Source organism: Misgurnus anguillicaudatus, chromosome 22 (assembly GCF_027580225.2).
Source record: "Misgurnus anguillicaudatus chromosome 22, ASM2758022v2, whole genome shotgun sequence".
Lineage (NCBI taxonomy): Eukaryota > Metazoa > Chordata > Actinopteri > Cypriniformes > Cobitidae > Misgurnus > Misgurnus anguillicaudatus.
The window spans coordinates 10,270,021-10,297,690 of NC_073358.2; the positions used below are offsets into that span (position 1 = coordinate 10,270,021).

General features: G+C 38.6%; 3 protein-coding genes across 8 annotated transcripts in view; 2 read left to right on the forward strand and 1 right to left on the reverse strand.

Moving 5' to 3' along the window:
• arhgap31 (Rho GTPase activating protein 31) overlaps positions 1–14,213 on the forward strand; it is a 29,116-nt gene extending 14,903 nt beyond the window's left edge. Inside the window, exons 7-12 of the mRNA XM_055200849.2 lie at positions 2,462–2,669; positions 2,859–2,983; positions 4,266–4,322; positions 8,084–8,872; positions 9,592–9,749; positions 11,117–14,213. Coding sequence (XP_055056824.2) covers positions 2,462–2,669; positions 2,859–2,983; positions 4,266–4,322; positions 8,084–8,872; positions 9,592–9,749; positions 11,117–13,285 — 3,506 coding nt within the window. The 3' untranslated portion in view covers positions 13,286–14,213. The remainder of the gene's footprint in view (positions 1–2,461; positions 2,670–2,858; positions 2,984–4,265; positions 4,323–8,083; positions 8,873–9,591; positions 9,750–11,116) is intronic.
• A 213-nt stretch (positions 14,214–14,426) lies between these two features.
• On the reverse strand, positions 14,427–17,860 carry LOC129441098 (testis-specific expressed protein 55). 2 transcript variants are annotated; one of them, XM_073861081.1, is made up of 4 exons: positions 17,667–17,860; positions 16,422–16,553; positions 16,018–16,080; positions 14,427–15,337 (listed from the first exon to the last, which is right to left on the reverse strand). In XM_073861081.1, exons 2-4 carry the CDS (start codon positions 16,536–16,538, stop codon positions 15,281–15,283), a joined length of 237 nt encoding a protein of 78 aa, XP_073717182.1. In that variant the 5' UTR covers positions 16,539–16,553; positions 17,667–17,860; the 3' UTR covers positions 14,427–15,280. The 2 variants fall into 2 exon arrangements, with proteins under 2 accessions (XP_073717182.1, XP_055056831.1); XM_055200856.2 differs by lacking the exon at positions 17,667–17,860 and having other exon boundaries at positions 16,422–16,669.
• The window catches only part of zbtb20 (zinc finger and BTB domain containing 20), a 71,279-nt gene continuing 60,425 nt past the window's right edge, over positions 16,817–27,670 (forward strand). Inside the window, exons 1-2 of one of the 5 annotated variants that reach the window (XM_073861080.1) lie at positions 18,811–18,965; positions 26,775–26,945. The gene's annotated coding sequence lies outside the window, so the exon portion shown is untranslated. The other 4 variants (XM_055200855.2, XM_055200853.2, XM_055200850.2 and 1 more) reach the window with 4 other exon arrangements.

The following is a 27,670-nucleotide window of genomic DNA, read 5'->3' on the forward strand; positions in this document are numbered from 1 at the left end:
TAATATTGTAATGCATTACTTTTAAAAGTAACTTTCCTCAGCACTGCTGATAAAGCTCCGCCTACAAAAACTGACTGACAGTTCTGCTTTACCATAGTTTCCGCCCATAGCAAGTTGTGCGCTACCCTTATCTCCTGGGGGTTTTCAGAAAAAATACTAAGAATTGTCAACGTCTACCAAAAACGTATCTAAGCCACTGTAGCACTTTAGAAACATGAAATAAAAGTAAGCGGCAGTAGATGTAATGTTTCTTCATGCAGCATCAGGCGCAAATGGGTTAAATAGGGAAGCCAGGGACCCGTATGTGGACAAAATCGGAACTATTAACGGTTCGGATCTATATGAAAAAAGAGTAAATAAAGAGCCTTATTAAGATAACAGCGTGGTTGTTGTGATAGGACGATTTCAAGCCAATCTGTAAGCAAAGTCAAGTACGACCACGCTACACAACTCGCTTAATTAATGCAGCAGTTTTGTAGTACGAATTGTTGCTGTCAACAGAGGGATAGCAACTAGGGGTTGAACGACTTCAAATTATTTAAAGATGATTGTTATGACATCAAAGTCGAGTTGACGTTGACTAGTCGTTGATGTCAATCATACAAAAAACAAGAGATGGGATTGCTTTGCAACATGCCACAATTTATTAGCAGAACATTAATACATATGCTGATTATACAGCTTATGTTGCAACTTAAATTTATAAATGTAATACAAATCATATGTTGCAACTTAACGTTAACAATGCAACAATAACTCCCGTTTTAAAGCATTTTTTATTGATGCATTTCGTCATAACAATGCTTAAATTATACAGCTCCTATGTTGCAACTTAACATTAACAATGCAACAATAAATAAAAAAGTATAGTGATTAATGCGACTAGTCGACATCAAGCTTAAAGAGTCACGACTTTGCATTAAGGTCGACTTGTCGACTAGTTGGTTCAACCCTAATAGCAACAGAAAGATAAATGTTGAAATTTTCCTGTATTTTGGGTGAGTAAACCGCGACATTTCCATATTTTCAATGTTCAATGTTGACTTAAACTATATACATTAATATTCAGATGTTATACTTCACTGTTGTATATATAAATCTCATTTAAATGTCATGTATACACATACTGAGGGGTTGAGGTTAATGTTTGGGTTCCTGCATAGAATAAAACACAATGAAGTGTTTTGTCCTTATCTGTCATTTTTAATGTAAAGTGTTACTTAATTATTAATACAGCAACGGTTTACCAGGGTTGAAATAATAATGACAAATTAATCAAATTAAGACACATGACTGAGAGGAAGTACGTCTATATACCCCGCGCAATAGTCCGAGTAGCAGTAAAGGAGGCAATCAACATGGCCGCCACGCCAAGTAATGACGTCATGACGCCCAAACCCTATTGAAGCCATGTCACATACATCTAAACAGAGTATTACAGCTTACACTACTTTACTATCTAGTTGCTGTTATAAGTTTACAAGATGGATGGATAGATTATGTTGTGATTATTACGTATGAATAACTGTTTATAATGTCAGGAAATGATGGGGGGTGGGTCTGTTTAAAATACAATGACATGAGATCTGTAGCCAAAATTGTACTAGCGTGCAAAACAATAGAGAAGTAGCACACACAAAGAGCAGGTTATAACAACACACATGCATCTGTGTGTAAACTTAAAGGCTAAATTATTTACTTATATATTATATTAGTCTAATGCCAATCGTATTATGTTATAAGAGCACACACTTTTCGAAAAAAAGAAAAAAGGTCAAACAATGGTCCCTAGCTGTCACTAGGGTGATACACTTAGTACACCTTTGCACCTAAAGAGTTCATATTGGTACCTTATACATTGGTAGCGAATGTATACATATATCTTCATACACTCTAAAAATGGCTGGGTTATTTTTGACCCATAATGGGTAAATATTGGACAGGACACGTGCAGGGTTAAAAATGACCCAATGTTGGGTTGTGTGTTGTGCAACCATGGGGTTTAATGACCCAGCAGTTGGGTTAAAATAACCCAGCATTGGGTCAATTTTAACCAAGCACGTGTTCTGTCCAATATTTACCCATTATGGGTCAAAAATAACCCAGACATTTTTAGAGTGTACCCTTTCTGAAGGGTACTGCTCAAGGGGCCATTTTTTGTACATTTTTGTACAGGGATCGCCGTCTGGACAACACGATGGTTTTTATACCCAAATGTTTGATAAAAAAAGGTTTTATTTCTTTATGTATTTTAAACAAATAATAATTTAGCACCATCAATTTTCAATAAGGAGGAATACATTTTATGATTACCATATTTTTCTCATGTTGGGACCAGAAATAAAATCATATTTTCTTTTAATGAGGCCTTTATCCCCTATTAAGAGATCTTCTGAGAAATCATGTGAATTCTCTGCAATAATCTTTCGCAACATAAAATTGTTTTTATGTTTTTTTATAGGCCCCAGTGTGGCGTGTGGGGAGAAATACGCCACCTTGCCCGCCACCATGCAGTGCGGTCCTATGAAGCTGATGAGTCTCGAGGAAGCACAAGCTCGCTCGCTCAGTCCAAATCATCCGGCAATGAGAGAGAGACAGAGAGAGAACAGCTTACCAGATCCCAGCACTGCTGCTATGTATCATACAGTGATAGATCTGTCTGACAGCAGGTATAATACACATCATACACAACAGTCATGTGCCCGGTATGTATTCAAACATCAAGACGATAAATATTAGGATTGTAGTATACAATAGCCATGCATTTAAAACATAGAGATGTATCTAGTAATGCTTGGTTTAATTATGTATGAAAAGAAAAATTAATTGTTTTTTTAAACTGTCTCACAAAACATTAGAAGGAAATTCTCTGGAAAGTCAAAGAAGTGGAAGTCTATCTTCAGTCTGGGACGCTCCGTCATGGATTCTAAAGGGAAACTGAGTCGTAATGGAAGTGTGTTTATGAGAGGTCCAAATATGTCAGGTAGGAGAAATAAATATTTTATATGAAACAAAAATGAAAGAGCAACAAAAATATTATTTTAAAAATAGACAGATTTAAAATAATTTGATTTTCTTTTAGCTTTATTATGTGTATATTTAAAAAATATGTAAGGCAAGGCAAGTTTATTTGTATAGCACATTGTAATAATAGCATGTGATATAAATATAATATGTAAAATTTAATTTAATAAATGTTGAATAACAATGTCTGTCAGCAGGATTGAATCACATAAAAAATGTATTTTTGTAATTGTTTATCTCTTTACTTTTTAAAAATATATACAGTACTATGCAAAAGTCTTAGGCCACCATCAGCAGCTTTGTTGTTTTAGCAAAGTTTTAATGTTCATACATATTTATTTTTCACTCTTTTTTATAGATACAAACAGAAAATATGTACACAAAATTAAAAACAAAAAAATGTCATAACTAAATGTCTTCTTCAAGCATCAGTCACTTTTTAGTGTGATCTCTCTTGGCACGAAACACATTTTGAGCTTTTTTGAGGAGACTGAAGTCCTAAAGTCATTCGATTAAAATTAGAAATTAATTTTATTTAGGTTTGAGAGATCCTGCAATTGTCTGCTATTATTCAAGTGGAAGAGGAGTTTATCCTAAATACTTGAGACTTCAGCTTACACTTTAATACAGTTTTTAATACTACATACACATTTCCTGTAAATTCTGGTTGTGTTCTGATAAGGAGACTGAGAAATAAATATATATGATTACTATACAATTGCGAAAACAACAAATCTAATGGTAGCATGGTTGCGGAGAGACTTTTGCACAGTACTGTATGTTGGTATGAATTTGATTTATTAATGTTTGTACAAATGATGTTTTCATCTGCTATCAGCTGAATTATACTGTTTTTACATCCCAACATACAAAGAACACAATTGGTCTTTTGTTTAACAATTGCTTTTGTTTAACATCTCATTTAAATGTTTCTCATAATTTGTTGGTACTATTGATGTTGAGCTTTTGAGAAATGTGAAAAGATAACAATAGCTTTATTCTTATCCTCACCTTCAGAGTAAAACTATTGCTGTTCTTTAAAACCCTGCAGAACACAAAAATGTTTCCACTTGTTTACATTTACCAGATGCTTTCTCCAGTGTGACTTACAAAAGACTTAACATATAAATGCCATTTTTCATGTAGAGTAAATGTTGGCCTTTTTCTTTAATAAAGTAAAAGATTTTGATATAACAAACAATATGACAAACATTTCTGATTGCTTGTTGTCTCCCAAACAGAAAAACCTGTGATACGGCCATCTAAAAGCATGGACTCTCTCTGTTCTCAACCAGCAGGTGGTGCCAGAGCCTCATGCATGTACCTCACTGTCTCCTCAGTGTCATCTCACTGTCCTGTTATCTACCTCACCGTGTCTAATCACATACTTTCCTGTCCTCTCAGATACCCCAATGTCCTGTTACATACCACTCTGTCCTCTCACTGTCCAATCGTGTACCTTACTGTATCCTCATGGCCCTCTCACGTCTTGTTATCTACCTCACTATATCCTCTCTTTCTAATCTCATACTTTACTGTCCTCTCAAATACCTAAAATTCACTTACATACCTTATCTTTTCACTTTATAAACATTACTGTCCTGTTAGATGCCTATTTATAAACTCACTGTCCTGTTACCTACCTATCTATCCTGTCCAATCATGTACCTCACTGTCCTGTTACATACCTATCTATCCCCTCATTGTCCAATCCTGTTACCTCAATGTCCCCTTACTGTCCAATCATGTACCTCACTGTCCTGTTACATACCTATCTAACCACTTACTGTGCAATCATGTATCTCACTGTCCTGTTACATTATCTATCCCCTCACTGTCCAATCATGTATCTCACTGTCCTGTTACATATCTATCTATCCCCTAACTGTCCAATCATATACCTCACTGTCCTGTTACATATATCTTTATCCTCTTACTGTCCAATCATGTACCTCACTTTCTGTTACATATCTATCTATCCCCTCGCTGTCCAATCATGTTACCTCACTGTCCTCTTACATACCTATCTAACCACTTACTGTCCAATCATGTACCTCACTGTCTTGTTACATACCTATCTAACCACTTACTGTCCAATCATGTACCGTACTGTCCGGTTACATACCTCTCTATCCCCTCACTCTCCTGCTATATACCTCTCTACCCACTCATTATCCAATCATATATCTCCCTTACCTGTTACATATATCTTTATCCTCTTACTGTCCAATCATAACTCACTGTCAGGTTAAATACATCTCTATCCTCTCACTGTCCAATAATATAAATCAAAGTCCTGTTACATATATCTTTATCCTCTTACTGTCCAATCATGTACCTCACTTTCTGTTACATACCTTTCTAACCACTTACTGTGCAATCATGTACCTCACTGTCCTGTTACATACCAATATATCCCCTCATTGTCCAATCCTGTTACCTCAATGTCCCCTTACTGTCCAATCATGTACCTCACTGTCCTGTTACATAGCTATCTAACCACTTACTGTCCAATCATGTACCTCACTGTCCTGTTACATACCTATCTATCCCCTCACTGTCCAATCATGTACCTCACTGTCCTGTTACTTACCTATCTATCCCCTCACTGTCCAATCATGTACCTCACTGTCCTGTTACTTACCTATCTATCCCCTCACTGTCCAATCATATACCTCACTGTCCTGTTACATATATCTTTATCCTCTTACTGTCCAATCATGTACCTCACTTTCTGTTACATACCTATCTATCCCCTCGTTGTCCAATCATGTTACCTCACTTTCCTGTTACATACCTATCTAACCACTTACTGTCCAATCATGTACCTCACTGTCTTGTTACATATTTATCTATCCCCTCATTGTCCAATCATGTACCTCACTGTCCTGTTACATACCTATCTATCCCCTCACTGTCCAATCATGTACCTCACTGTCCTGTCCAATCATGTACCTCACTGTCCTGTTACATACCTATCTATCCCCTCAGTGTCCAATCATGTACCTCACTGTCCTGTTACATACCTATCTATCCCCTCACTGTCCAATCATGTTACCTCACTGTCCTGTTACATACCTATCTATCCCCTCACTGTCCTGTTACATACCTATCTATCCCCTCATTGTCCAGTCATGTTACCTCACTGTCCTCTTACATACCTATCTATCCCCTCACTGTCCAATCATGTACCTCACTGTCCTGTCCAATCATGTACCTCACTGTCCTGTTACATACCTATCTATCCCCTCATTGTCCAGTCATGTTACCTCACTGTCCTGTTACATACCTATCTGTCCCCTCACTGTCCTGTTACATACCTATCTATCCCCTCACTGTCCAATCATGTACCTCACTGTCCTCTTACATACCTATCTATCCCCTCACTGTCCAATCATGTTACCTCACTGTCCTGTTACATACCTATCTATCCCCTCACTGTCCTGTTACATACCTATCTATCCCCTCATTGTCCAGTCATGTTACCTCACTGTCCTGTTACATACCTTTCTATCCCCTCACTGTCCAATCATCCACTGTCCTGTTTCATACCTCTTTATCCCCTTACTGTCCTGTTACACACCTCTCCACCCACTCATTATCCAATCATATACCTCACTATCCCGTTACATACTTATTTACCCTTTTACTGTCCAATCATGTACCTCACTGTCCTGTTACATACCTCTCTATCCCCTCACTGTCCTGTTACATACCTCTCTGCCCACTCATTATCCAATCATATACCTCACTGTCCCGTTACATATATCTTTATCCTCTTACTGTCCAATCATGTACCTCACTGTTCTGTTATATACCTCTCTATCCCTGTCCTCTCTTTTACTTTAATGTCCACTTATATACCTCTCTATCCCCTCAGTGTCCTGTCATGTAGCTCATTGTCCTCTCTCTCCAACCTCACTGTCTTCTAATGTACTTCTGTGTTCTCTTACTGTATTATTGGAGGACAGTTCGGTATTTTGCACTTGAAGACCTGTTTTCTGATTGTTTATGGTGAGGTGGAGCGATTTTGACTGAGGTTTGGACATATGATGCTGGCCAGAGACTTTTCGGGTGTTTGTTTTATTACCCCCCCCCACCTCTACAATGGGTGCATGTGTGCACTGGAACGGTCCTTCCTGGAATGCATGGAACTTTCGTTTACAAAGACGTAAAACTCATTGAGTGGTCGGGGGTGTTCACTGATGTGCTCAAGCAAGGATCGTTGCAAAAGATGCTTTCTAACAGGTTTTATCGTAGTTTTGTCCAACTCCATTGACTTGTATTAGATGTGCTGTGAGGTACGGTATTACTCTGCGCTGGTAACGTTGTTTGTATTCTTGCAATTGGCAAAGGTGAATTATTGCCACCAACTGGGCTGGAGTGTCTATTATTCAAGCTCTCAATGGAAGAATGTACAGGTGTGAGGCGTTTGGAAAAATAGGTCCACAAGTTTACAACGAATGCTAAAACAGCTGTTGGAAAGCATCTTTTGCAGCCCTTACCACTCGGTGAGTCTCACGTCTTTGTAAGCGAAAGTTTAATGCATTTTGGGAAGGATTGTTGCAGTGCCCCTATGCAGCCATTGTAGAGGTGGGGGCTGATACAACGGAAAACCAGAATTCTCGGGCCAGCATCGTTTGTCCGGGTTTCAGTCAAAACCGTTCTGTTTCATAGTAAGCGGTCTGAAGGCAGGGTTTCAGGTGTAAAATACCGAACTTGTCCTTTAACCTACTACAGTATTAATGAATGTAATAGTGTTATTGTTTTGTTTCTACATTTTATTAGGTTACTTGAAATTGCTTACAATAGGAGTTGCTCTAGCTGCAATACAAAGGCCTATATATTTCTGACAAAATGTTGAATACTTGCTTTATTATTGTTTAATATGGGTTTATTAACACACAGATTTTTTTTTACTAATAACACTGTTGTTTCTATTTTCATATTTTTGCCCAAATAATAAAGAGTACTGTTTTTGTTTTAACTGCACTGTCTGTAGTTTGTCTGTGGCAATAAGGGTGTGACCACTGGATTTTTCTTTTTCACTTTCATTCAGATGAGGACAAAGCATCCACAGCAGGGGGAAGCAATGGTATCTTCATGCCAGCTCTCAAATCCAGAACACTGGGCTCAGACATCGACTACAACCTAAACGAGAAAGATACAAAATGGGAGTCAGAGCAACATACGGCCTCAGGAGGACGTCGGAATGAGAAAGGCCCTCCAGATGCATCTCCTTCGTCTTCTTCATCTCCTCTGCAAAAAACACTTCCAGAACAGCTGAAAGTTTTCAAAGGCGATGACCGCAGTGGCTGCCAGCCGACGTCTCCCAAAAACCGCAGGATGTTGTATTCAGGATCGACCAATAACGGATCATCAAGGCCGTCTTTTCCAGGTAGCCTGTTTCCACTGGAGTCCTCACCGAGGCATCAACGGAAGGCCCTGAATATTTCCGAACCGTTCGCTGTGTCCGTACCTCTGCGTGTGTCTGCGGTCATTAACTCTAATAGTACCCCCTGCAGGGCGCCAGGGAAAGAACGAGACCGAGCTTTAGCGGGACTCTTTAATCCCTCCAGGGAGGCTGGGCCTTCGGGACCCCGTCGCAGCGAAAGTATAGGCAGCGCTGGATTCAGAGTTCCCATCAGCAGCGGAGGTCTGAATTTCGGGTTTACAGACTGGGAGGCTGGACTGGGAGGTGCCACTGGCAGTACCGGGCACAGGGAGCACTCGCTCGGTGACAGCAGTGAAGGCAGTAACTATAGCAACAACAGCTCTTTTCCAAAAGAAAATGAAGATAATCAGACTGGGGATGACAGAGATGACATTACTCTGGGCACAACAGAGGGTATGATGCTTACTTTGTGTATGTGTGTGTGTGTGTGTGTGAGAGAGAGAGAGAGAGAGAGAGAGAGAGAGAGAGAACAAATGTATTTATCAGCTATAGTGTAATGTATTTTAATCCTGACTTCGTCAATTACTTTGATGCAAATTATCAAAATAATAATAATTTTTTCATGAATCATATTGTAAGCAAAATAGCATTAGTGTAAAGATAAAGTGTGTACTTGTAAAACACTTATTCCAGTTTAAAATACTGAGCAAACTATAAAATGTTTCAATGGAGTAAAAACAGGGCTGGAGGGAACAGGGGTACAGTGTGTTCTCCACATTGTATTGTTATTTAAATGTTCAGCTGATGAAACATCTTTCCAAAACATTTCAGTGGATAGAATGTTCAGCGAACAGCTGTGAAAGTTAAAAATGAAATGTAATCCAGGACCTTTGCACAGCCTATACGTCTGTCTCCTTAAAGCCTCACTTTCATCTATGTGAAATTCACTATGGCGGCATCACAAACTTAAAAGTAAAACATTCAGAGGTCGAGTCCTCCAAAACAGTTTGAGCATATGCTTGGGAACAATAACCAGCCTGACACATTATACATTGTTTTTGCAATTGAATTACTTTCCGTTGACCTTCAGTTAACTATTCAGATCATACTGGGTTAGGGCTCAGGTTGTATTTTGTCTTGATTGTGCAACTGATTTCTCTGTACTTCATCAGGCACGGACGCAGAAGTGAGAGAACTTATCGCCAGTGTGCAGAATTTTGAGCCCCGGTTGCCATCTGAAACTAAAGCAACAGTCGATACCAAAAACAAGAATCAAACCTTTGGAGATGAACTGGAATCACAACAGGACATCAAAAAATTGGACAAACTGGTATGATTTAAACTGCACTGTAAAAAAATACTTTGCTGCCTTAAATTTTTTTGTTAAATCAACTCAGATTTACAAGTCATCTCAACAGAGATGAGTTGTCACAACTTTTAAACTATAGTTGAGAAAAGTCAACTTAATTTTATAAGTTATAACGACTCACCTGTAGTTATAACAACTCATCTCTAGTCAAGATAAATAATAGTAAGTTAAAATGACTTGTAAATCCGAGTTGATTCAACAAAAATTTAAAAGTATTTTTACAGTGTGATGAGACAAACTGTATGTAGCACCAACTGTAGTGGTAATATATACAGTAATACAATTTTACCCCTTCTTATTCAACTCCACAAATTATGTTAAAAAAATGCTTTTAAAGCAATACTCTGGGAAATAATGAAAATAACCCCATGATTTACTCATCCTCAAGCCATCCGAGAATCGAGATACATTTCAGACGCACACAGTTTGAGTTATTTTAGAAAATGTCATCCTGGCTCTTCCGGGCTTTTTAATGGTAAAAAAATGGGATGCAGGACTTTTAAGCGCAAAAAAGTGCATCCATCATTCACAGAAGTAACCCACATTTCTCCAATGTGTTAATAAAGACCTTCTGAGGGTAATATCCATATTTAAAACTTTATAAACTATAATAACTAACTTTGGTTGGTGGCCAATGCGCATTAGGACGTAGCATACAATGCGTAGTGACAAATGTGTAGAAACAGAGGAGATACCAAAACAGAAGTCTAAACCAAGGAAATAGTGGAGGATTTCAATATAAGACCAGAGGATATTGAGTTATCCCTCTCTGTAGCTAAATCAACTCACAATGCATGATTTTCGCACGAGTCTATTCTCACTGGAACTTACTCATCATATCCTAGGCCACTCTCTAGTGAATGCGCATTGGATATGGGCGGAAACTAGGTTTTATAGTTTAGAAAGTTTTAAATATGGATATTTTTTTTACAAAGTCACATCGAATATCCTAAGAAGGCCTTTATTAACTCCCTGGAGCCGTGTGGATAGCTTCTGTAAAAGGATAGATGCATTTTCGGGCTTAAAAGTCATGGACATTGTTTTCTACCATTATAAATCTTGGAAGAGCCAAGACATTTACTGAACAAAACTCAAATTGTGTTCGTCTGAAAGATGATGGACATGTGTATCTCGGTTGGCTTGAGGGTGAGTAAGGCATGAGGTAATTGTCATATTTCACTGAACTATCGCTTTTACAAATCACAATCATCTTAGAATGTTACAATCATCTTAGAATTACATCATGTTGGCCTTAGAAATAGCATTGTTTGCAGAAATGGCTCGAATCAGCCCATCTCTCTTTCTTCTTTTGTCTCTATGTTTGACAGGACATCGAGGTAAACAGCGAGCAGTCATCGTCTGGCATCCATCAGAAGTTTACTGTCGCTGATGGTAAAACAAACACACTTAATGAGACTGTGAAATCCAGCTTTGCCAATATCACTGGAAATGATGATATGCTGAATGCCCAAGCAAAAAGGAGAAGTAGTTTGCCCACAAACACTCTCTCATCAAAGGAACTCATTCTGGAACAAACCAAAGACTTGAAGGTTGAAAATTCTGGTGTTACTTTGTTAAAGCCTTTCCCTGAAAGATTGTTGTCGTGTGATGGTGGCTGGAATTACCTGGATCACAATGTTGAAAGGACTGATCACACGAGCCAAGAATCACAGGACACAATGACAAACAGTCTGGAATTTTCCCCATTTCTCCATCTCAAGGAAACAGATATTCTCCAAGATGCCGATCCGTGGCCTTTAGGTGAAGAGGAGTTAAAACCAGATCTTGATCGGAAAGATGATGCTTATAGAAGTGAATCGAGCAGTGAAGTAAAATCGGACGTCCATACTGATCTGTTCTCTGGATCAAAGGAAATGTTAGCGATGCAGGATATTAGTGTGCGGGGAAATAAGGAGGTTAGTCATGAAACCAGGAAACTTGACTTAACGGGAAGAATCAAGGGAAGTTTGGAAAGACTCTCAACATGTCTGAATGAGCAACATCTTACTTTGGACACTTTGTGTCAGGATGATGCGGGAGACACATGGGGGAGTCATTTGGGGGGATTGGATCAGGTGGAACCATGGGAGGACTTCTGTACCGACAAGCAATGGGTGACGAGCCCTCTGCACTCACCGAAACTTGAGGATCACTTATTCGCACCAAGAAAAACTATACCATGTCAAGCAACTCAGGGCAAAGCTCTTGACAGACCAAAAGTAGACCAGTTGCCCAACAGCCAAAGAGTCAAAGCTAAAGACCCAGCTGTGGCTAATGACATTACATCATCTCAAACATCTGTTCCTGTGACTGCTGTTGCCAAACTTGGAAACTCCAACGTCCAGAAGGAAAATGAAAGATGTGCAGATGTAAATGTACCTTGTTTGGCACAGATAACGAAGCTTTCTGAAAACGTTGAGCTCAAAGGTAAAAGTCAACGAGAGAATCCACAGATTAGGGTGTTCAAGACATCCGTAGATCCAAGCAAGACCACTGGACTGCAAAATGTAAGCAAAGGAAAACAGAAACACTCTTCTCCCTCTCAGAGATTTCACCGTCAGGCATCACACGAGTCCTGTGTCAAGGAAAGACATAACGAAAACCTTATACCCAGACACAGACCATGCTCCCTAAACCTTGATTTGGGACACAAAGGTGTCAGAGACATTTCAAATTGTCACTACCTAAAACAAAATGCACGGGAAGCGTTGGACCCACAAGAGCATCCTGGTGGATCATCTCTGGAGTTGGACCTGTTCCTAAGCTGCTCTCAGGCACCCATGCGACGCAACTCGGCACCAGTTAGCGTTTCTTCGGTTCGCACTGCGTTCATGATTAAAACCTGTCAGGCCAAAGCTGTGCCTGTTATTCCACCAAAAATTCAGTACAGCCACATACCTCATCCCCCACCTTCTGAGCAAAGCCATAAAAGCCCCACCAATAAGAAACCTGTAAAGAGCAAGCTGGGGAAAGCCGGTTCTGCGCCACCTCTCCAGAAAGTCCGAAATTCCAAAGAGGAGCAGAAGAGTTGTGAGCCACCACGCCAGATGTCCAAGGAGAACGTAAATGAGACTTGGAAACCAACACCCATCCCAGATCTCCCAGTACTGCGAAGGAAGCGATCTGCTAACGGGGACACGTTTATGGACCGCCCTAGACCCGAACGTTCATCGTTGCTTCAAAGATCGTCCTTCAGAAACCGTCCGAGGCCTCAAAGCCTTATTCTCTTCAGCCCCCCGTTTCCAATCATAGACTATCATTCGGGAGGAGGAGATGATAAACTGGCCCTGTCACCTATTAAAGCCGAAGTCTCACCGTTTGATGTCTACGCAAAGGAACTTGCCGAAAACTTCAGTACTCCTGAGGGGGTGACTATGCGTAACAAAATGACTTTGCCAAAGAGCGGACAGAGGCTGGAAACCTCGACCAGTTGCTTCTACCAGCCACAGAGGAGGTCCATGATATTTGACAACAGAAGTAACAGGCAAATTGAGTGACCATCGAGTGATAACTAAAGAATGTTTAGGGGTTATCATGCATACATAACAGAACACACATGATGCTCGGAAATCAAGGTGCCTTTCCTGATAAAACAGAAGTATTGTAAGTATTGAGCTTTGTGTAAAATGCTGCTGCTAAGGATTTATACTAGATATGTATTTCTATGTTACTCTTTGAGAACTAAAACATGCCTCAGGAGATGCCTAGGAAATTTAGCAGACTCCCGTATGTCAATACCAAATGTATGTCCATACTGTATCCCAACTGAAATGGACCCATTCCTTTCCCAAAAGCTTTAATGTCTGTTGCTATTTTATCTTGCTTGTTTACAATTGAAAATATAAAATGTCTTTAATCTACATGATTGAATATGACATTGAGCATGACTACCAACAAGAACATTCAACTATTACAATTGTTTTTGTACAAAAATGGCAACAACCATCATTTATTTATTCTGCAGTGTTTTGTTTTATTGTCATACTTTTTTATTTTCAGTATTGTATACAAAACTGTACAAATCGATTTGTACAAATGTTTAAAGTATGGTTTCAAGACGGTTTCAAATAAGACCTGGATATTTCCAACATTAATTCCTATTCTGCTCTACCTTTTGTTGGTCTGTAATTACAGTTTTAATATTTTCAAATTATGCGGTTAACTAGTTAGAGATTTATAAAGAAAACTATGTGATGTTGAGATGGCAAAAAATGGGAAATATAATGAATATTTTGTTATATAGAAACTGTAAAGCAGAATAATTTGGGCGATACTTTTTGAATCAGGCAGTGATTATGAAAGCTGTCAGTTATTGTAACCAAAAACATTAACATTGTTATCTGCCCTTAATAATCAAATGGGATTTATTGTATGTATATTCCTTCCAAAAAATATATAATAAAAATACTTTATATGTAACGTGAACCTGTACAATATGTGTTTCAACTGAAAATAGTTTCAAATGCAAAAGTCATTTAAGGACACCAAAGTATTTGTTTTCATTAGTCATGGTTTATATTTCTATTTGCATATTTTCCGCAGTTAGTACATATACATTAGAACTTGTTATACATGTTAAACTCATTAAAGCAGATGGGAACTGTGAATATCAAATAAATGCAAATGTAAACACACAAATCCAGTTGAACAGACAAATGCATTTATTATCAAATTTATACGATTGGCATTGCATCTTTGATGATGGTGAATTTTACAGAAACAGAACCGCATTGAATATCCTCATTGCAATGTCCTAATATACTACAGAAGATAGTAAATGCAAGAGCTGTACTAATCCCAGAAAAATGTGAGTCGAGAAAAGAATCAAACGTATAGCATCCCTTGAGTTTTCTGTTTTATGAAATTGGAGTGAAATCTTATGCTAAACTGGTTTTGAAACACCAGATGATCCACCAGAGAGAATGTACGGTAGATAACTACAGAACACACTGTAAGAGGAGCCAACTATAAACAAAGACGTCCTTTACTTATGCAGTCAAAATCCATCATGGAAATTTGAGTACAGTGTAAAAGCCAGCTGCTTTTGTGCATGTGGCAAATGTCCAGCGAACTATTTGCCTGAGAAAACCTGGTATGTATAGACTGCAAAATGTTTTGACTATAGTTCACTTATAGGAAAAAGAAAAGAACACATGCAAATCTTTCCATTGTGATTCTGAAATAATAATAATAAAAATCGGTCAGTAATTGCTTATAGAGATTTTTACCTGAAATGTTTACCTATTAAAATATTTTTCTTTGTCAAATACACTCAAAAACTACTTTATTGAGACCATACAGCATGATTTGAAAGCGAATGAGTGTGTGTAATACAATAGAACGTGTCATACAATTGGAAAAAACAAAAATAAATAATTCTACAAAATTCCAAAAACAGTTGCTTGGAAACAACAATGCTGAATCACTGAATCAATAAGCATAAACACTTTCAGTTTTTCTGCAAGGTCCTTGTTAATTTGTTTTGAAATTCATTATGATTTCAGAAATGTATTACGTGACTCGTCGCGGATTTTAATCTTCATTTGCACCTGCAAAAGTTTTTAAAGTAAGTTGTGATTAGTGATGTATAATAACTTTTCACAAATTGCAACTGTAAATCATAACTATTTCATCGGAGGAGGAAAAAATGCATCCAAATGATGTTTATAAATGCTGAGAACCCCATTCACACATTTAATGGTTTGGTAACACTTTACAATAAGTTTGTGTTTTGTCAACATCAATAAATGCACTAGCTAACATGTACTAACATTGATCAATACCGCATTTATTAATCTTAGTTAATGCCAATACAGTTATTCATGTTACTTCATGGTGCATTAACTAATGTTAATAGTTGCAACTTTCAATTTTAAAATGTATACCTAAATGCTGAAATAAACATGAACTAAGATTAATAAATGCTGTATAAGTATTGTTCATTGTTAGTTCATGTTACCTATTGCATTAATGTTAACAAATACAACCTTGTAATAAAGTGTTAACAATTGTCATCCCATGATAGTGACTAGAGTAGTATGCAAAATATTAAACATTCTCCTTTTTTTTTACATATCAAACAAGTATAAACGACTGGTATATATTGTCAGGTCATGAAGAAACATTTGAATACCACACATTTGTATATAGTCTGGCCGAAAATAATCAAATGAAATCGGCATATAAGAGCATAAAACATTAGAATGAAGAATAAAATTAAAAAGGATACCTGTTCTAACATGAACTGGAGAGGATCGTCAGGTCTATTCAATATCAGATTCTCTGTGATCTCCTAAAAGAGGACAAAGAGAAAAATATTGAGGACAGTTTTTAATGAGAAACAGTTTGATTCTGAATCTCTTCATATTAAACAGGGCTGGAGTTAATAATCACATCTGGTCACACTGACTGTTTGTAGACAAAGATTGCTATTATTATTGTTAAGTGATGCGCAACAGTTATGAAACAACGTGTCGTCGTTTAACGTTAACTGCTTGAGGTAGAAGCTACAAACAAGCAAAGTTTATTGAAGTAGGCTATATCTTTCCTTCGCCATTTTGTGCTGAGCAATTCATCTCTGTCTACCATTTTCATCGTAAGTAAGTTAAATATCAATGCTTTGTTTATCCTCACCTGGAAAATCTGAAGAATATTGTTGCTTTCCATATAGCGCACCGAGCGCTCGTACGGTTCCGTACACACCGGGCTCGGACGAACAGACTCTGTGATAAGCACACCCGAATCTGCCATCTCATAAAGTTTATGCTGCAACCAACATTAAACTTTACTTTTGCTTTGCAACATTACTCACATTTTCAGTGTTCACTTTGTGACTTGTGAAATGCGTTACTTTAAAAAAAAACAACAACAAAAGAAAAGTTTAGTACCTTTAACCCCTTGAATACAGAAACGGGAGCGCGCGTGTGTGAAATATATCTAAGGCACTTGAAATGTCACCCCGTAACCCCTGGCAACTGTACACAAAGGACACGGATGATGTCATAGGCGAGAAGACAGCAGTTGCCCAGGATAGCGCCTGTGATAAAGACTAGTGAGGGGTTTAGTTTTTTATTTATAAACATACAACTATGTTCGTTTTAAACATTGTCAGCTTTGCAGTAAAAGTTTGCGGTTGTGTGTGTGTTTGGAAAAGTTTTTACCTCAAGAGACCTTCAGTCAGCGTTTACAATTCGAATGACGAGGGGAGGGAGTGAGAGGGAGGGAGGAGCGAACCGTCGGTTTCTAGGTTGCGAGTCGTCCTTAGCTGACACTTCGGCCTACAAAGGGTGCGCGCTATGTAGGGCAGACGGTACGCGTGTCCCCCGGTGAACCCCCGGTTAAAACACGCTGTTGTTCGGGTGTGTATCCGGCAGGGGGAACTCATTATCAAGAAAAGTGGGCACCAAACCGGAAAGCTCAGTGATATAGAGATGGATTGTTGTATGTGACGAAATATTTACATGGGCCAAGGTCGAGGCTTAAAATAAATAATCAATAAATAGGGAAGAATTAACTGGTTGTTGCCCAAATTAAATTTACTGTAGTAGTATTATTATTGTAAACTAGTTAAATGACTATATTATAGTGTTTTTGAATCATAGTAAACATAAAGTGCAGGTGCTACTACAGTACAGTTTATAAATTTACTAATATTACAGAATACTTAAGGACACATTAACAAGTATACTAATTACTATAATAAACTACAATTTACTATATTCGTTAGTACAGTAAATGTTAATGTATAGCCTATTACAGTATTTTTCCAATAGTCTTTTTGTCAAAACAACACCTTATAATGGACGATTTTAGTCACAATTAACACTACACATGTCTGATTACAATATCTAAACATAATATATTATTTGTGTAACCTACGTTTATTTCAGGTCATCCCCGTCATCAGACCATCAAACGACACGATTAAAAAAATCGAGGATTATGTTGTTATTGCTAATAATTGTAACGCGATTTGTAAGCGCAAACAGTAACAGTAAATAGACGTCAAATTTAGTGGCTGAACTAAAAATCACTTCGTCTCGTGTGCTGATTATTCCTAGTCTAGACTACAGACGACCGCGCGCGCGCGTGCACACGCACACACCTGTCTTTTTCTAGAGGGGGGGGTGTGGGAGGGGGCGCCCGGGGTAGTAGGGGACTCGTGCAATACTATGGCGTTATTTCGTGTCACTCACAATGACTCCGCGAACGCATTGGCGAACCAAAAAATTGGTGTCGCCTCTCTTCTTCTGATTGGCCGGCAATACCGTCAGCGCTCTCCCTACGCTGGCCTGAGGTCAGCCGGGGACGTTAAAAAATAAATAAATGAGAAAATAGAAATGCGTAGAAAGTAAAAGGCACGGCGAGCAATCTAGCTTGTTGGTTCGCACGCTGACGAGCGGACGCGTTATCCAATGCGATTGCCCCGATGAAATTTTAAGAACTGTACTGACGTCGCCCTTAACCAATCTAAAGTCTATAAACCATCCCCGCGCACGATCCTCGTAACTGCCCCTTTGATCGAGGATGGGACGGTGGACTTCTGGGAGTTTGATTCGCGCGTATAAAAGCCAAAAGATGCGAATTACGCGCATTAGTGCGCGTGCTTGATTCACGTTCGGAAATCGAGGCATAATACAAAACTCCTCAAGAGTGGGAATCACGAGCAATAGTTAACGGAAAACGGTGCGCTCGTCCCGTGACCCATCTTTCAGAAACTGAGGATGCACAGTATCCATGATGGTTCAAACGTAACAATCGCGCAAAGGGCAACATAGTTTCACTTTCAGAGCCACAATGGAGACGGTTTCAGCGCTCCACGCCGCGCGGATAGGGAGGGCGTGCGCCTCAACGATTGGGGTAAAGTCATGTTGAACGATTTATATCGCGACCTACGTGCTTCAAGAAAGTCCATTCTGTTCCAATCGCCAGCAGAAAGGCGTGGCCGCCCAAAATCTTCGACGAATCGTGAAAAAATGGGAGGGCGCGAGCGATCTGCGTGATGTCCTCTCTGAAGGTAGGCTGCAGCGTGTGTTTATTGATGAGATGAAAGAAGATGGAAGTGAGAAATGAAACAAAGTAAGGGACAATATTAATAAACTCAGTCCTTGCCGGGGAAAACCGGGAAAGCTGTGAAGCGCTGTAGCCACTGGAGAAAAAAGACCCTTAGAACAGCAGGTAAGAGAAATTGGGAGGGGGTGGGCGCTTCTACTATTTATGTTAGTCTATTTATAAGAAGTGTAATCGCTTGCATTACCCCTGATATGATATGGGAGAAAACTTAAGCGTGAAACATATGCTCGTCTATCGCAAAAGCAAGGATTCCGCTTTTATTATAGTCAGTATTTCGCACGCAAACCACGGTGGAAGTAAAACTTAATGAAATTGTATTTGGATTGTCACTCGGGATTGTATGGTTTGTAGGGAGCCCTCTTAAACATCTGACATTAAACAAAAAGGCGCGTGGTTGTCTGAAGTGACGTCTCAGGTAAAAGGACCCTATTATTTCTTGTCTCGTCGCTCATTTTCTAATTCTTGAAAAGTTGTCGGGTTAAGGACACTTTGGATGTAGTTTTTATCAGCATTATTCTTTTCTACGCAAGTGTAAGAGGTACAACACTGAACCACTGTACAGCACGAAAAGCACAATACGACTCAAACGGAGCCGCTAGGGACTTCCCTGCTTACCACCAAAATATTTGATCGAATAAAAAAACAAGGTTTAAAGCGCGCGAGTGCTACAATCTAACATGTTCAATTTCATCACTAGACGAGATGGAAAAGAGCTGTTTGACAAAATCCACTCGCTTATCTCAAATTTTCAGGGCTGGTGCGAATATTTTATTGACCCCGGTAGATGTGCACCGTAGCCTTTGGTTTCGGGCTAACGGAGACGAACGTAATATTGTTCTGGATGTTGTTGTTTTACGTAGCCTATGTGTTGTACTTGTTCGGAGAAAGTACGGAGTTTGGGAGGGAGTGTATGTGGCGCTTTTACTACGTCCGTTATTTGGCATCATTAAATTGGGATACGCAAGAAGTGAGCGAAATTTCAGTCGCTTATCCGAGTGCGTAAAGAAACCGAAATAGTAGCCTAGTTTCAGGGGGGAAAGACAAATGCCCATCTGCCTCGTTTTCTAATGCGTTTTACTTACTGAATGACCTCCTTTTGACTCCGCGTCGCGAACTGCCAGCTTGTTGCCCGTAACGCACGCATTTGTAGGCTATAAGCAAACAATAAAACACACGGCCATTTTAACCCAACAAACTTAAGCTAGTTTTTAATTTTTGGAGCTACGGGGCCTTGAAGCGGCGGTCCGAGGGCAGTATTGTTATCTGTGTGTGGCACGAGACGGCGGGTATGAGAAGCGTGACATTGGCCCGTAGAGGAACAAACGCACCAGTCGCTTGTTCATTAATTTATCATTCACAAATGCGCGTGCAAGCTAAAGTATAATGCCGTGTTATAAAATGCCTGGCTTATATAATCTGTTTATTTATAGCGAGTGACATGGTAAAGGATGTCGTTTATGTGGGAAGATGCTCTTGACGGTGATTATGGGATGTCTGTGAGCTGGAATAAAGAAAACTTTGTTATATTGTAGCACTATATAATATAGTGTTTTTAATTGTCGTTGTTGAAGTTGGTTCGGTTGTTCTCACCTTTTATTATTTTTTTATTTGCTAACCCGACAGTGTGTTGGCTGTGTGGCCTCTGAAGTATTATTTACTGCTGGCCTTAACTTATTGATTAAACACAACTATGTATATATACACACATGCATATTTTAACGGTTAATCATTACTTCTCTAAGCCTTAAGGAATTTTCAAGTGAAATGTCACGGTGTATAAAATGAAAGTCGGTTGTTTTTGTTAAAGGAGGAGATTATACAGTCTAATAAATCTGTGTTAAAGTTAACCCTGTGTGAAGCACACGTATATATTTTTGGCTTGTTTTGAACTGTTTACGAGTAGTAAGGACATGAAATTCTCTAGAGAATCAATCCCATCATAATTATTCTCACCTTAACGATAAAAAGTTTGGTATTCAGACACGTTACGTGGTTGGCAGAAGGGAATGTATAGACTTGTCGTACATTAATGTACACCTTATGTAAACCTAAAGAAAAATACATTACTCTCCAACCTTTTTGTCTTCTTTTTGCTTTTTGTGTAATTGCAATTATATATCTATGTCAAAACATTTCCCGCAGTTTTTATATTTTTTTATCACTAATTTGTAGCTGATACTGGCCTTCTATTCATATAACGCTTTTGTAAAACGTGAGGATGTGCAGGTAAAGCAACGTCGCGTAAATTCACCGTTTATGTGCATGACAAATTGTTTTTATACACCATCAATAAAAATGGAAGCTATGGTTTAGTTTATGAAAAAAGCTGTGGGTCATATGGTAAAACCGGCGCCGTCTTGCATAAGACCTGTTGTTCCCTTTTGTGCAACTATTAAATTAAGTAAATATCGGGTTTTAAATCGCGTATATGTATGTGTACATGTATGTTTTAAGGTTTTGAGCAGCTGTAATGGCAAGAGGACATGGTGTGCTCTCACGTTTGTGTTTTGGCTTTACCGACCTGTAAGTTACTCTATAAGTGAGCAACTTTTATAGATGCATGTTTTATATTTGTATATGCATACAAAAGCCAAAAATAGACCTTTTAGTTTTGCTGAATATTTAGTGCATTACAATCACTTATAGATATTGTGAAATACAGTCTTTTAACTTTTTTCTTTCATATAATTTCAGTTGCATTTTTGTTTATAAAATTAGATTTTTTTAAGAGACATAGACGTATGGACATATGCATGAGTCTTGAATGGCTTTATTAATATGGTATAAGGCTTTATAACTTAAACAATAAGGTATTTGTTGTTAAAGTATACGTTTAAAAATATCACATAGTTACTTTTCAAATAAATCTCACTGCTTAATTGTTTATCTGCCTTGTCAAGCACAATTATTAGTACCAGTTTTCAATATATTTCACTTTATTGTTTGTACTAAGTGGTTGCATCATATGTGCATTGTGATGTAATGTTGATAGTGTAATTATTGATCTGATGTGCATATTGATGGTTGTTTATATAATGATCAGTAATGAGTAAACAGAGTTTACCCATTACTGTTGAAATGTAAAAAGTCTTGAACTTATTACATTTATTTACAAATTTATGTTTTACATGCGGCCAAGACAGAGTGTACCCAACATTTGAGTTTTGTTTGTAGATGATTAATGGTATAACATAAGGGATTCATTTCGGTCCCTGACTAGATTTTTTTGTTTTGCTTGTGATAGGTACAGTACAAATAAATATGAAACTGCTGTTATATTTAAATACGAATTTACATTTGGATTCATTATAGCTCGGTAAAAGTTAAACATGGTCAGCATATCTCGAGTCTATTTTTGGGGAGATGGAAATGATAAATGTGCCTAAAAGACAATAAATAAATCATGATCTTAGAAATATTGGGACTCGGAGATCAAAAGGGTCCATTGTGTGCTGTTTATTTTGGAAACGTCAAACCGCCTTCGAATGTAACGCTAACATGCCACAACGAGAGACATTTAAAAGAATTTGCCAGTTGGCTTTAATTTATTTCTTTGACAGAATGACGCTTTAGGAAATTAACAAATTTTAATTACAGGTGTACACAATTATATATGCCTTGTAAGAAGGTTTATCATAGCACATGCTATTCGATTGCACTGTTTACCAGGTTATACTTTTGGCTGCAGAGTTGTACTGGGGTAACTAAGTCGAATTTCAAGTATATCGTAACAATCTTGCCGGTTTAGTGGTGCCCTTCACAAATGTAATAAAATCTGAAGGCCAGAGTCTGTTAGATTCTCTGTGTGGAGTCTCAGTGCAGTTTGTGTTGTGTTTTGAAGACCAAGGGTGAACTATAAAGATAGCTGGAATTCAAACAGTGCTCCAAACAGGGAAAGGAGGCAATAAAGCGAAACCAAATACACGTGTCTAGATTTACTACATTACCTAGATGCAAAACTGACACCAGCTATACATCACAAAACGTATGAGCATTGAAAGGCTGTACATACAGTAAAGGGCAGGGCAGGGCGCAATGTGCACACAGTATTCATTGAGGCAAATACTTTCAGGAACCGAAAAATGTTCATTCTGGCTGAGTTACATTATGGTTTCTGTTTTTCTGTTGAACTGGCATGCTTCTGGCACATGCTTTCGAAGCCTTTAATGCTTACAAAGATAGTTGGTGACATTATTAACAAGGATGGTAATGTCTTCAGTGTTACTGGCATGTGACCTTTTGGCCCTGCTTGAACATGATCATTGTAGATAGAGTGCAATATGGTAGATAACATTAACCTGCATGTGGTTAAGTTTAGTTGTTTGGTATCTTGAGTGTAAATTAGCTTTCATGGTTTAATGAATGACCATAAGCTAGCCAACCTTATAACAACAACAACATTACATATAGTACAATAACACAAATTTACAACTGCTATCGTCTTTTTATGTAGATTCTGGAATGTTACCGAGCCTTGTATAACAAGACTTCCGTATTCATTCAGATTTTCTGGTTATAGCCAGTAGGAGGAGTCATTTTGCCCTGCTGTTGTTTATGTTGGTTTCTTATCATCTATGGCTTATTTATAGCCATTAAAGCGTTTGAACTATGTCAGCTATTCTTTTACTTTGGAGAATTTTTTTTTACATTAGAACTTTTGAAATAAAGCCTAATGGAAACCTATAAAAACATTGATGAGATGCAGGGTACTCTTTTTTTAATGTTTGACTTTGTGTCTATAATAAAAAAATTGTACCCCTCTAGCTATTCCACAAGGATGAATATTTAACATTAGCTAGCATACATATAAAATATAGTTGTATATGGTGACAGGTCTGGGTTGCTTAAGGATTACGCCATTATGCATTAGGGCTGGGTAAAAATATTGATTCATCAATGCATTGCAATTATTTGTTTCTCAATTCAATATCGATTCATCAAATCCTATGAATCGATTCAGCCCCTCCGGCAAGTGGCGCCGCTGTGGGCAACACTCTAGTCAGAGCGTTCAGCGTTGTACAAGACGTGCTTTATCAAAACAGAAAGATCAAAGATGGCAAACAGCGGCACTTCTTTCAAACCTTCACCATCAACGTGATCAAACATTAGTAATACTACACACATTATTTAAAAATAGACTCAGGTACTTAATTGCTTTGTGTATTTACTTATTATTGAATCGATATCGAAGCAAGTAAATCAATATTGAATTTAATCGAATCGAATTGAAGCCTCAAGAATCGAAATTGAATCGAATTGTGAAATTCCTAACAATACCCAGCCCTATTATGCATCGTTCTCACCCTCAGCAAATTTATTGCTGTATTTTGCAAGTTACTTTCTTTTAGGTCGCCATGAGGTGTTTTCTAACTGTGGCTGCCTTAGGAACAGTTCTGAACCGAATTGAATTTGAATCCAGATTAAGGTGGCAGAATGTGAACTCCACTTTCCTGGGCACTCATGACTAGAGTTGTGCAGTGTGTTAGATGTTTTTCCATGTAGGCCTATATGATGCAGTTCAGTTGCTCTACATTTGCATATATTAAACATTTATTTTATGTCATGTCAATTTGTTGGACACGCCCACATTTTGATGGCCACGGGCGCTATCTCGTGCCTTTGGAAGTCAGCTGGAAGCGTCCACTGAAAATGAACGAGTTGTGTCAGTTTGTCGTTGCAGTGTGAAGACAGAGAAAGTGGAGACAGTTTTCTATATTTCTGATCTCAGAACAGTTGTATATTTGACTCTGATGAAGGTGATATAGGTTAGGAATCTGGTTTGATAAGGAAATCCAAAATGAAACGATCACACTTTTGCTATTAAATTATTGTGTTAGCCCCCGAGAACATAGACAACATTTAGATTTTGCTCATAATTGGTTTGTAAAGTTCCGTTTTTTCTTTTTAGCGAAAGCTCGGGATGTAATTACTCGACAATTTAATCTGAGAGATCCATCAGAATTAGTGAGCTATCCACTTTTCCTAATTGAGCTGAACATTCCCAGTCTTACCCTTAGGCTTTATCCTAGAAGAATAAATTCAGTTTTTCTTTTTTTTACCGAATGTGGAGTTCGTCCCGTTGAGCGATTTTCTCATTTTCACGCTATTTTTTAAGAATGTGCGGTTACTGTTGGTCGAACTCACCAGATCGCTTAAATCATTCGACTTTGAGACTGAATCTTTGACGCCTACAGAGTTTGACGTTCTTCTGCGTTTTATGTTTTCGTGATTCTCTAAATGGAGTGAATAGTTTTTGCTCCACAAAAAGATTTGCCTGGAGAAAAACGGCGTTCCCCACCATGGCCTTACTCTCAACGTACGCCTCAACTGTATGCGAAATCCCGCCGAGACCCTTTGTTTTTTTGAATGCGTGCCCCTCTAAAAGTGTAAATGTGTTTCTTTGGATAGCAGCTGCCTCGGTGTTGTGAAAGAGCCTTCCTTGTGTTTACACCTTGCCGTGTGCTAACTTCTCATGAATGACCCCCAACGATGCTCTTTTTCCACTGGTAACTCATCGTGGTTTGGCTAAAGCGCTGTATATTGTTCACCTCAGATGACCTGTATAGGCACATACACACCCACTGGAGAACCAGTTTTTGCAGCCAGCGTTGGAGCTCACCTGGCAAACTGGTAACATTTACCTCCGAGTGAAGAGCTGTTTCGGCACAATGGGGATTTTCCACACTGAGAGTGCCAGCGCTCTCTGCCCGCCCTTTTGCATACATAATTGTCAGTCATGTGTTTCAGCGTCAACTTGGTGAATCTCTCCCTTTTCCTCGAGTTTGTTGTTTATACACTTACAAGTGAGCGTAAGAAAGAATATATTTTTGTGTCACGTAACGTAAACATGTTTGTCAAACTTGCTTTTCCAAGGTCTGTTCTTATCAAACGCGAACGAACGAAAGCCACCCGTCTGTTGTTTATAGGCACAATACAAGGCACGCAGGTTGCGGGGATCTTTTCAGCGCCTCTCTTTAAATACATAAACGAGTACACAGGCATTTCACTGATGTGAAAAATGTATCTTGGATTCTAATAGGGAAGTTGTGTGTTTGCCAAGGTGCTCGTGTGTCCTCAGCTAACCCCGGCACCCATATGGTTTTCTACAAGTCTCAGTGAGATCACTGCCATTTCTAAAGGAAAATATCTGGAAATGGTTTGTAAAAGGGAGATGAAAAAATCAAACCGAGGTAGTCAAAGAGTTCTCTCTCTTAGAGTTTGGCCAAATTTACTTCTTATTTGTTTACAACCGGGCGGCATCGAACGGGCCTGCCGAAAAACGAGGGAGGGAGACGCTTTTGAGTGCAGTGCTGCACTGAGAAGTAGATTGTCCTCCATTTTGGAGAACAGGGCATCTTGAAACATGTTCGGATCTGAGAAGAATTAGCCGACCCATAATCGAAACGGCCACACAAATGCGGAAAGGAGTAATAGCTATTACTACAAAGGCTGTTTAACACATTAGCACTCCACATAGTTAACAAGTCTTTATTGTTACTGGCAAGGACTCGGTTCTAAAGACGTTTAGTGGCGTGCTGCAGAAAACAGAGGAGGATCTGGTGGGACAAATATATAATGTATCATATTTCTGGGAAGAGCGTTCCAAGCTTTTGACACACTTTAGCAACTGTCATCAAATGTACGTGAACACACAGAGAGAAAGAGAGAGAGATGCATTCCCTTTCATTCAACACAAAATTATAAAAATAAAAAATGATGGACACGCTGAAATCGTGAATGAGCTATAAAGATGTTTCATAGCAAAACGTAAACCCTTGCAAATCGCAAAGGTCGCTATTGTGCACCAACGTAAATCTGTATGTAAATATTTTCAACGTAATCCTCTCAGAGCCGCTTCATATCGTGCATTGCTGTATTTTAAGGTGGTTTCTCTGTGACTTGTGTCTGTTTCAGAAGGGAGGGATCTGACCTCACGTTACTGCACTGTCTCCATCCAGGTGTTGTTTATCTAATCTGTATTATGTGGCCGTTTTGGAAGGAGCTCTCGACGTTTTTATGGCTGCGTATACGAACTGGGCCAGCTTAAAGAGGACAGCTGCAGAACCGGGGGAAACATTTTCAAAAGTAGGAATGGCCTTGAAAACCGTGCACATAGGTGCACGTACCTGTTGCCAGGACGGTTGTTGTTGCCAAGGCAATTTGGCAGAGGAGCGAAATTTCGTTCTAGCCAGTCGAACATCATTTTTGATCATTTGTAATCTATAATTTGGTAACTGTATTACAAAAACAGAGCATATGGAATGATGTTAATATAGCATGAGTCATTTTGTAGTAGGCCTACACTTTGCCGGTGTTGGCAGTTGTAATTCTATAGCATTATATTTAATATCTACCAAGGGAACAGTAAGATGTGCAGTGTGTGGTAAGTCATACAAATAGCTCATCTAATTTTTTTTACCTGCAGCACTTATACTATTATTTATACGTACAAACATACTATAGCATTACATACTTTGTTTTGCAGATAATACACACCTCGATATTAACACAAAAAACGTATAGTATGTCGAGCTTTATTTCAAGGTTCGTTCGGATTTACTTTATTCGTACAATTATTCCACTTCCTTCTCTCAACATTCAGGTAGAAAGCATTAATGAGATTTTGTCTGTTTCTGTGTAAGTCTTTCGAAATTGCTGGCTGTCCCAACACGTTGCAATAGCAACATATTAAACGGATAGGGTCAGGTTTCCAAAGGCCTTATATTTTGACACTGGAGTTTTGGCAGACTGGGACTTCTTTATTGGAATTATTACCAAAATAATACCATTGTTGAACTATGAAAGACAAG

What these genes read in the sequence shown, in the direction of transcription:
- LOC129441098 (XM_073861081.1), bottom strand. Translation starts at nt 16,538, where the DNA reads ATGGCAGATTCGGGTGTGCTTATCACAGAGTCTGTTCGTCCGAGCCCG. An exon ending in ATATTCTTCAGATTTTCCAG is followed by an intron (nt 16,081 to 16,421) that starts GTGAGGATAAAC and finishes GTCCTCTTTTAG; the next exon opens with GAGATCACAGAGAATCTGAT. An exon ending in TCCAGTTCATGTTAGAACAG is followed by an intron (nt 15,338 to 16,017) that starts GTATCCTTTTTA and finishes AAACTTTTGCAG; the next exon opens with GTGCAAATGAAGATTAAAAT.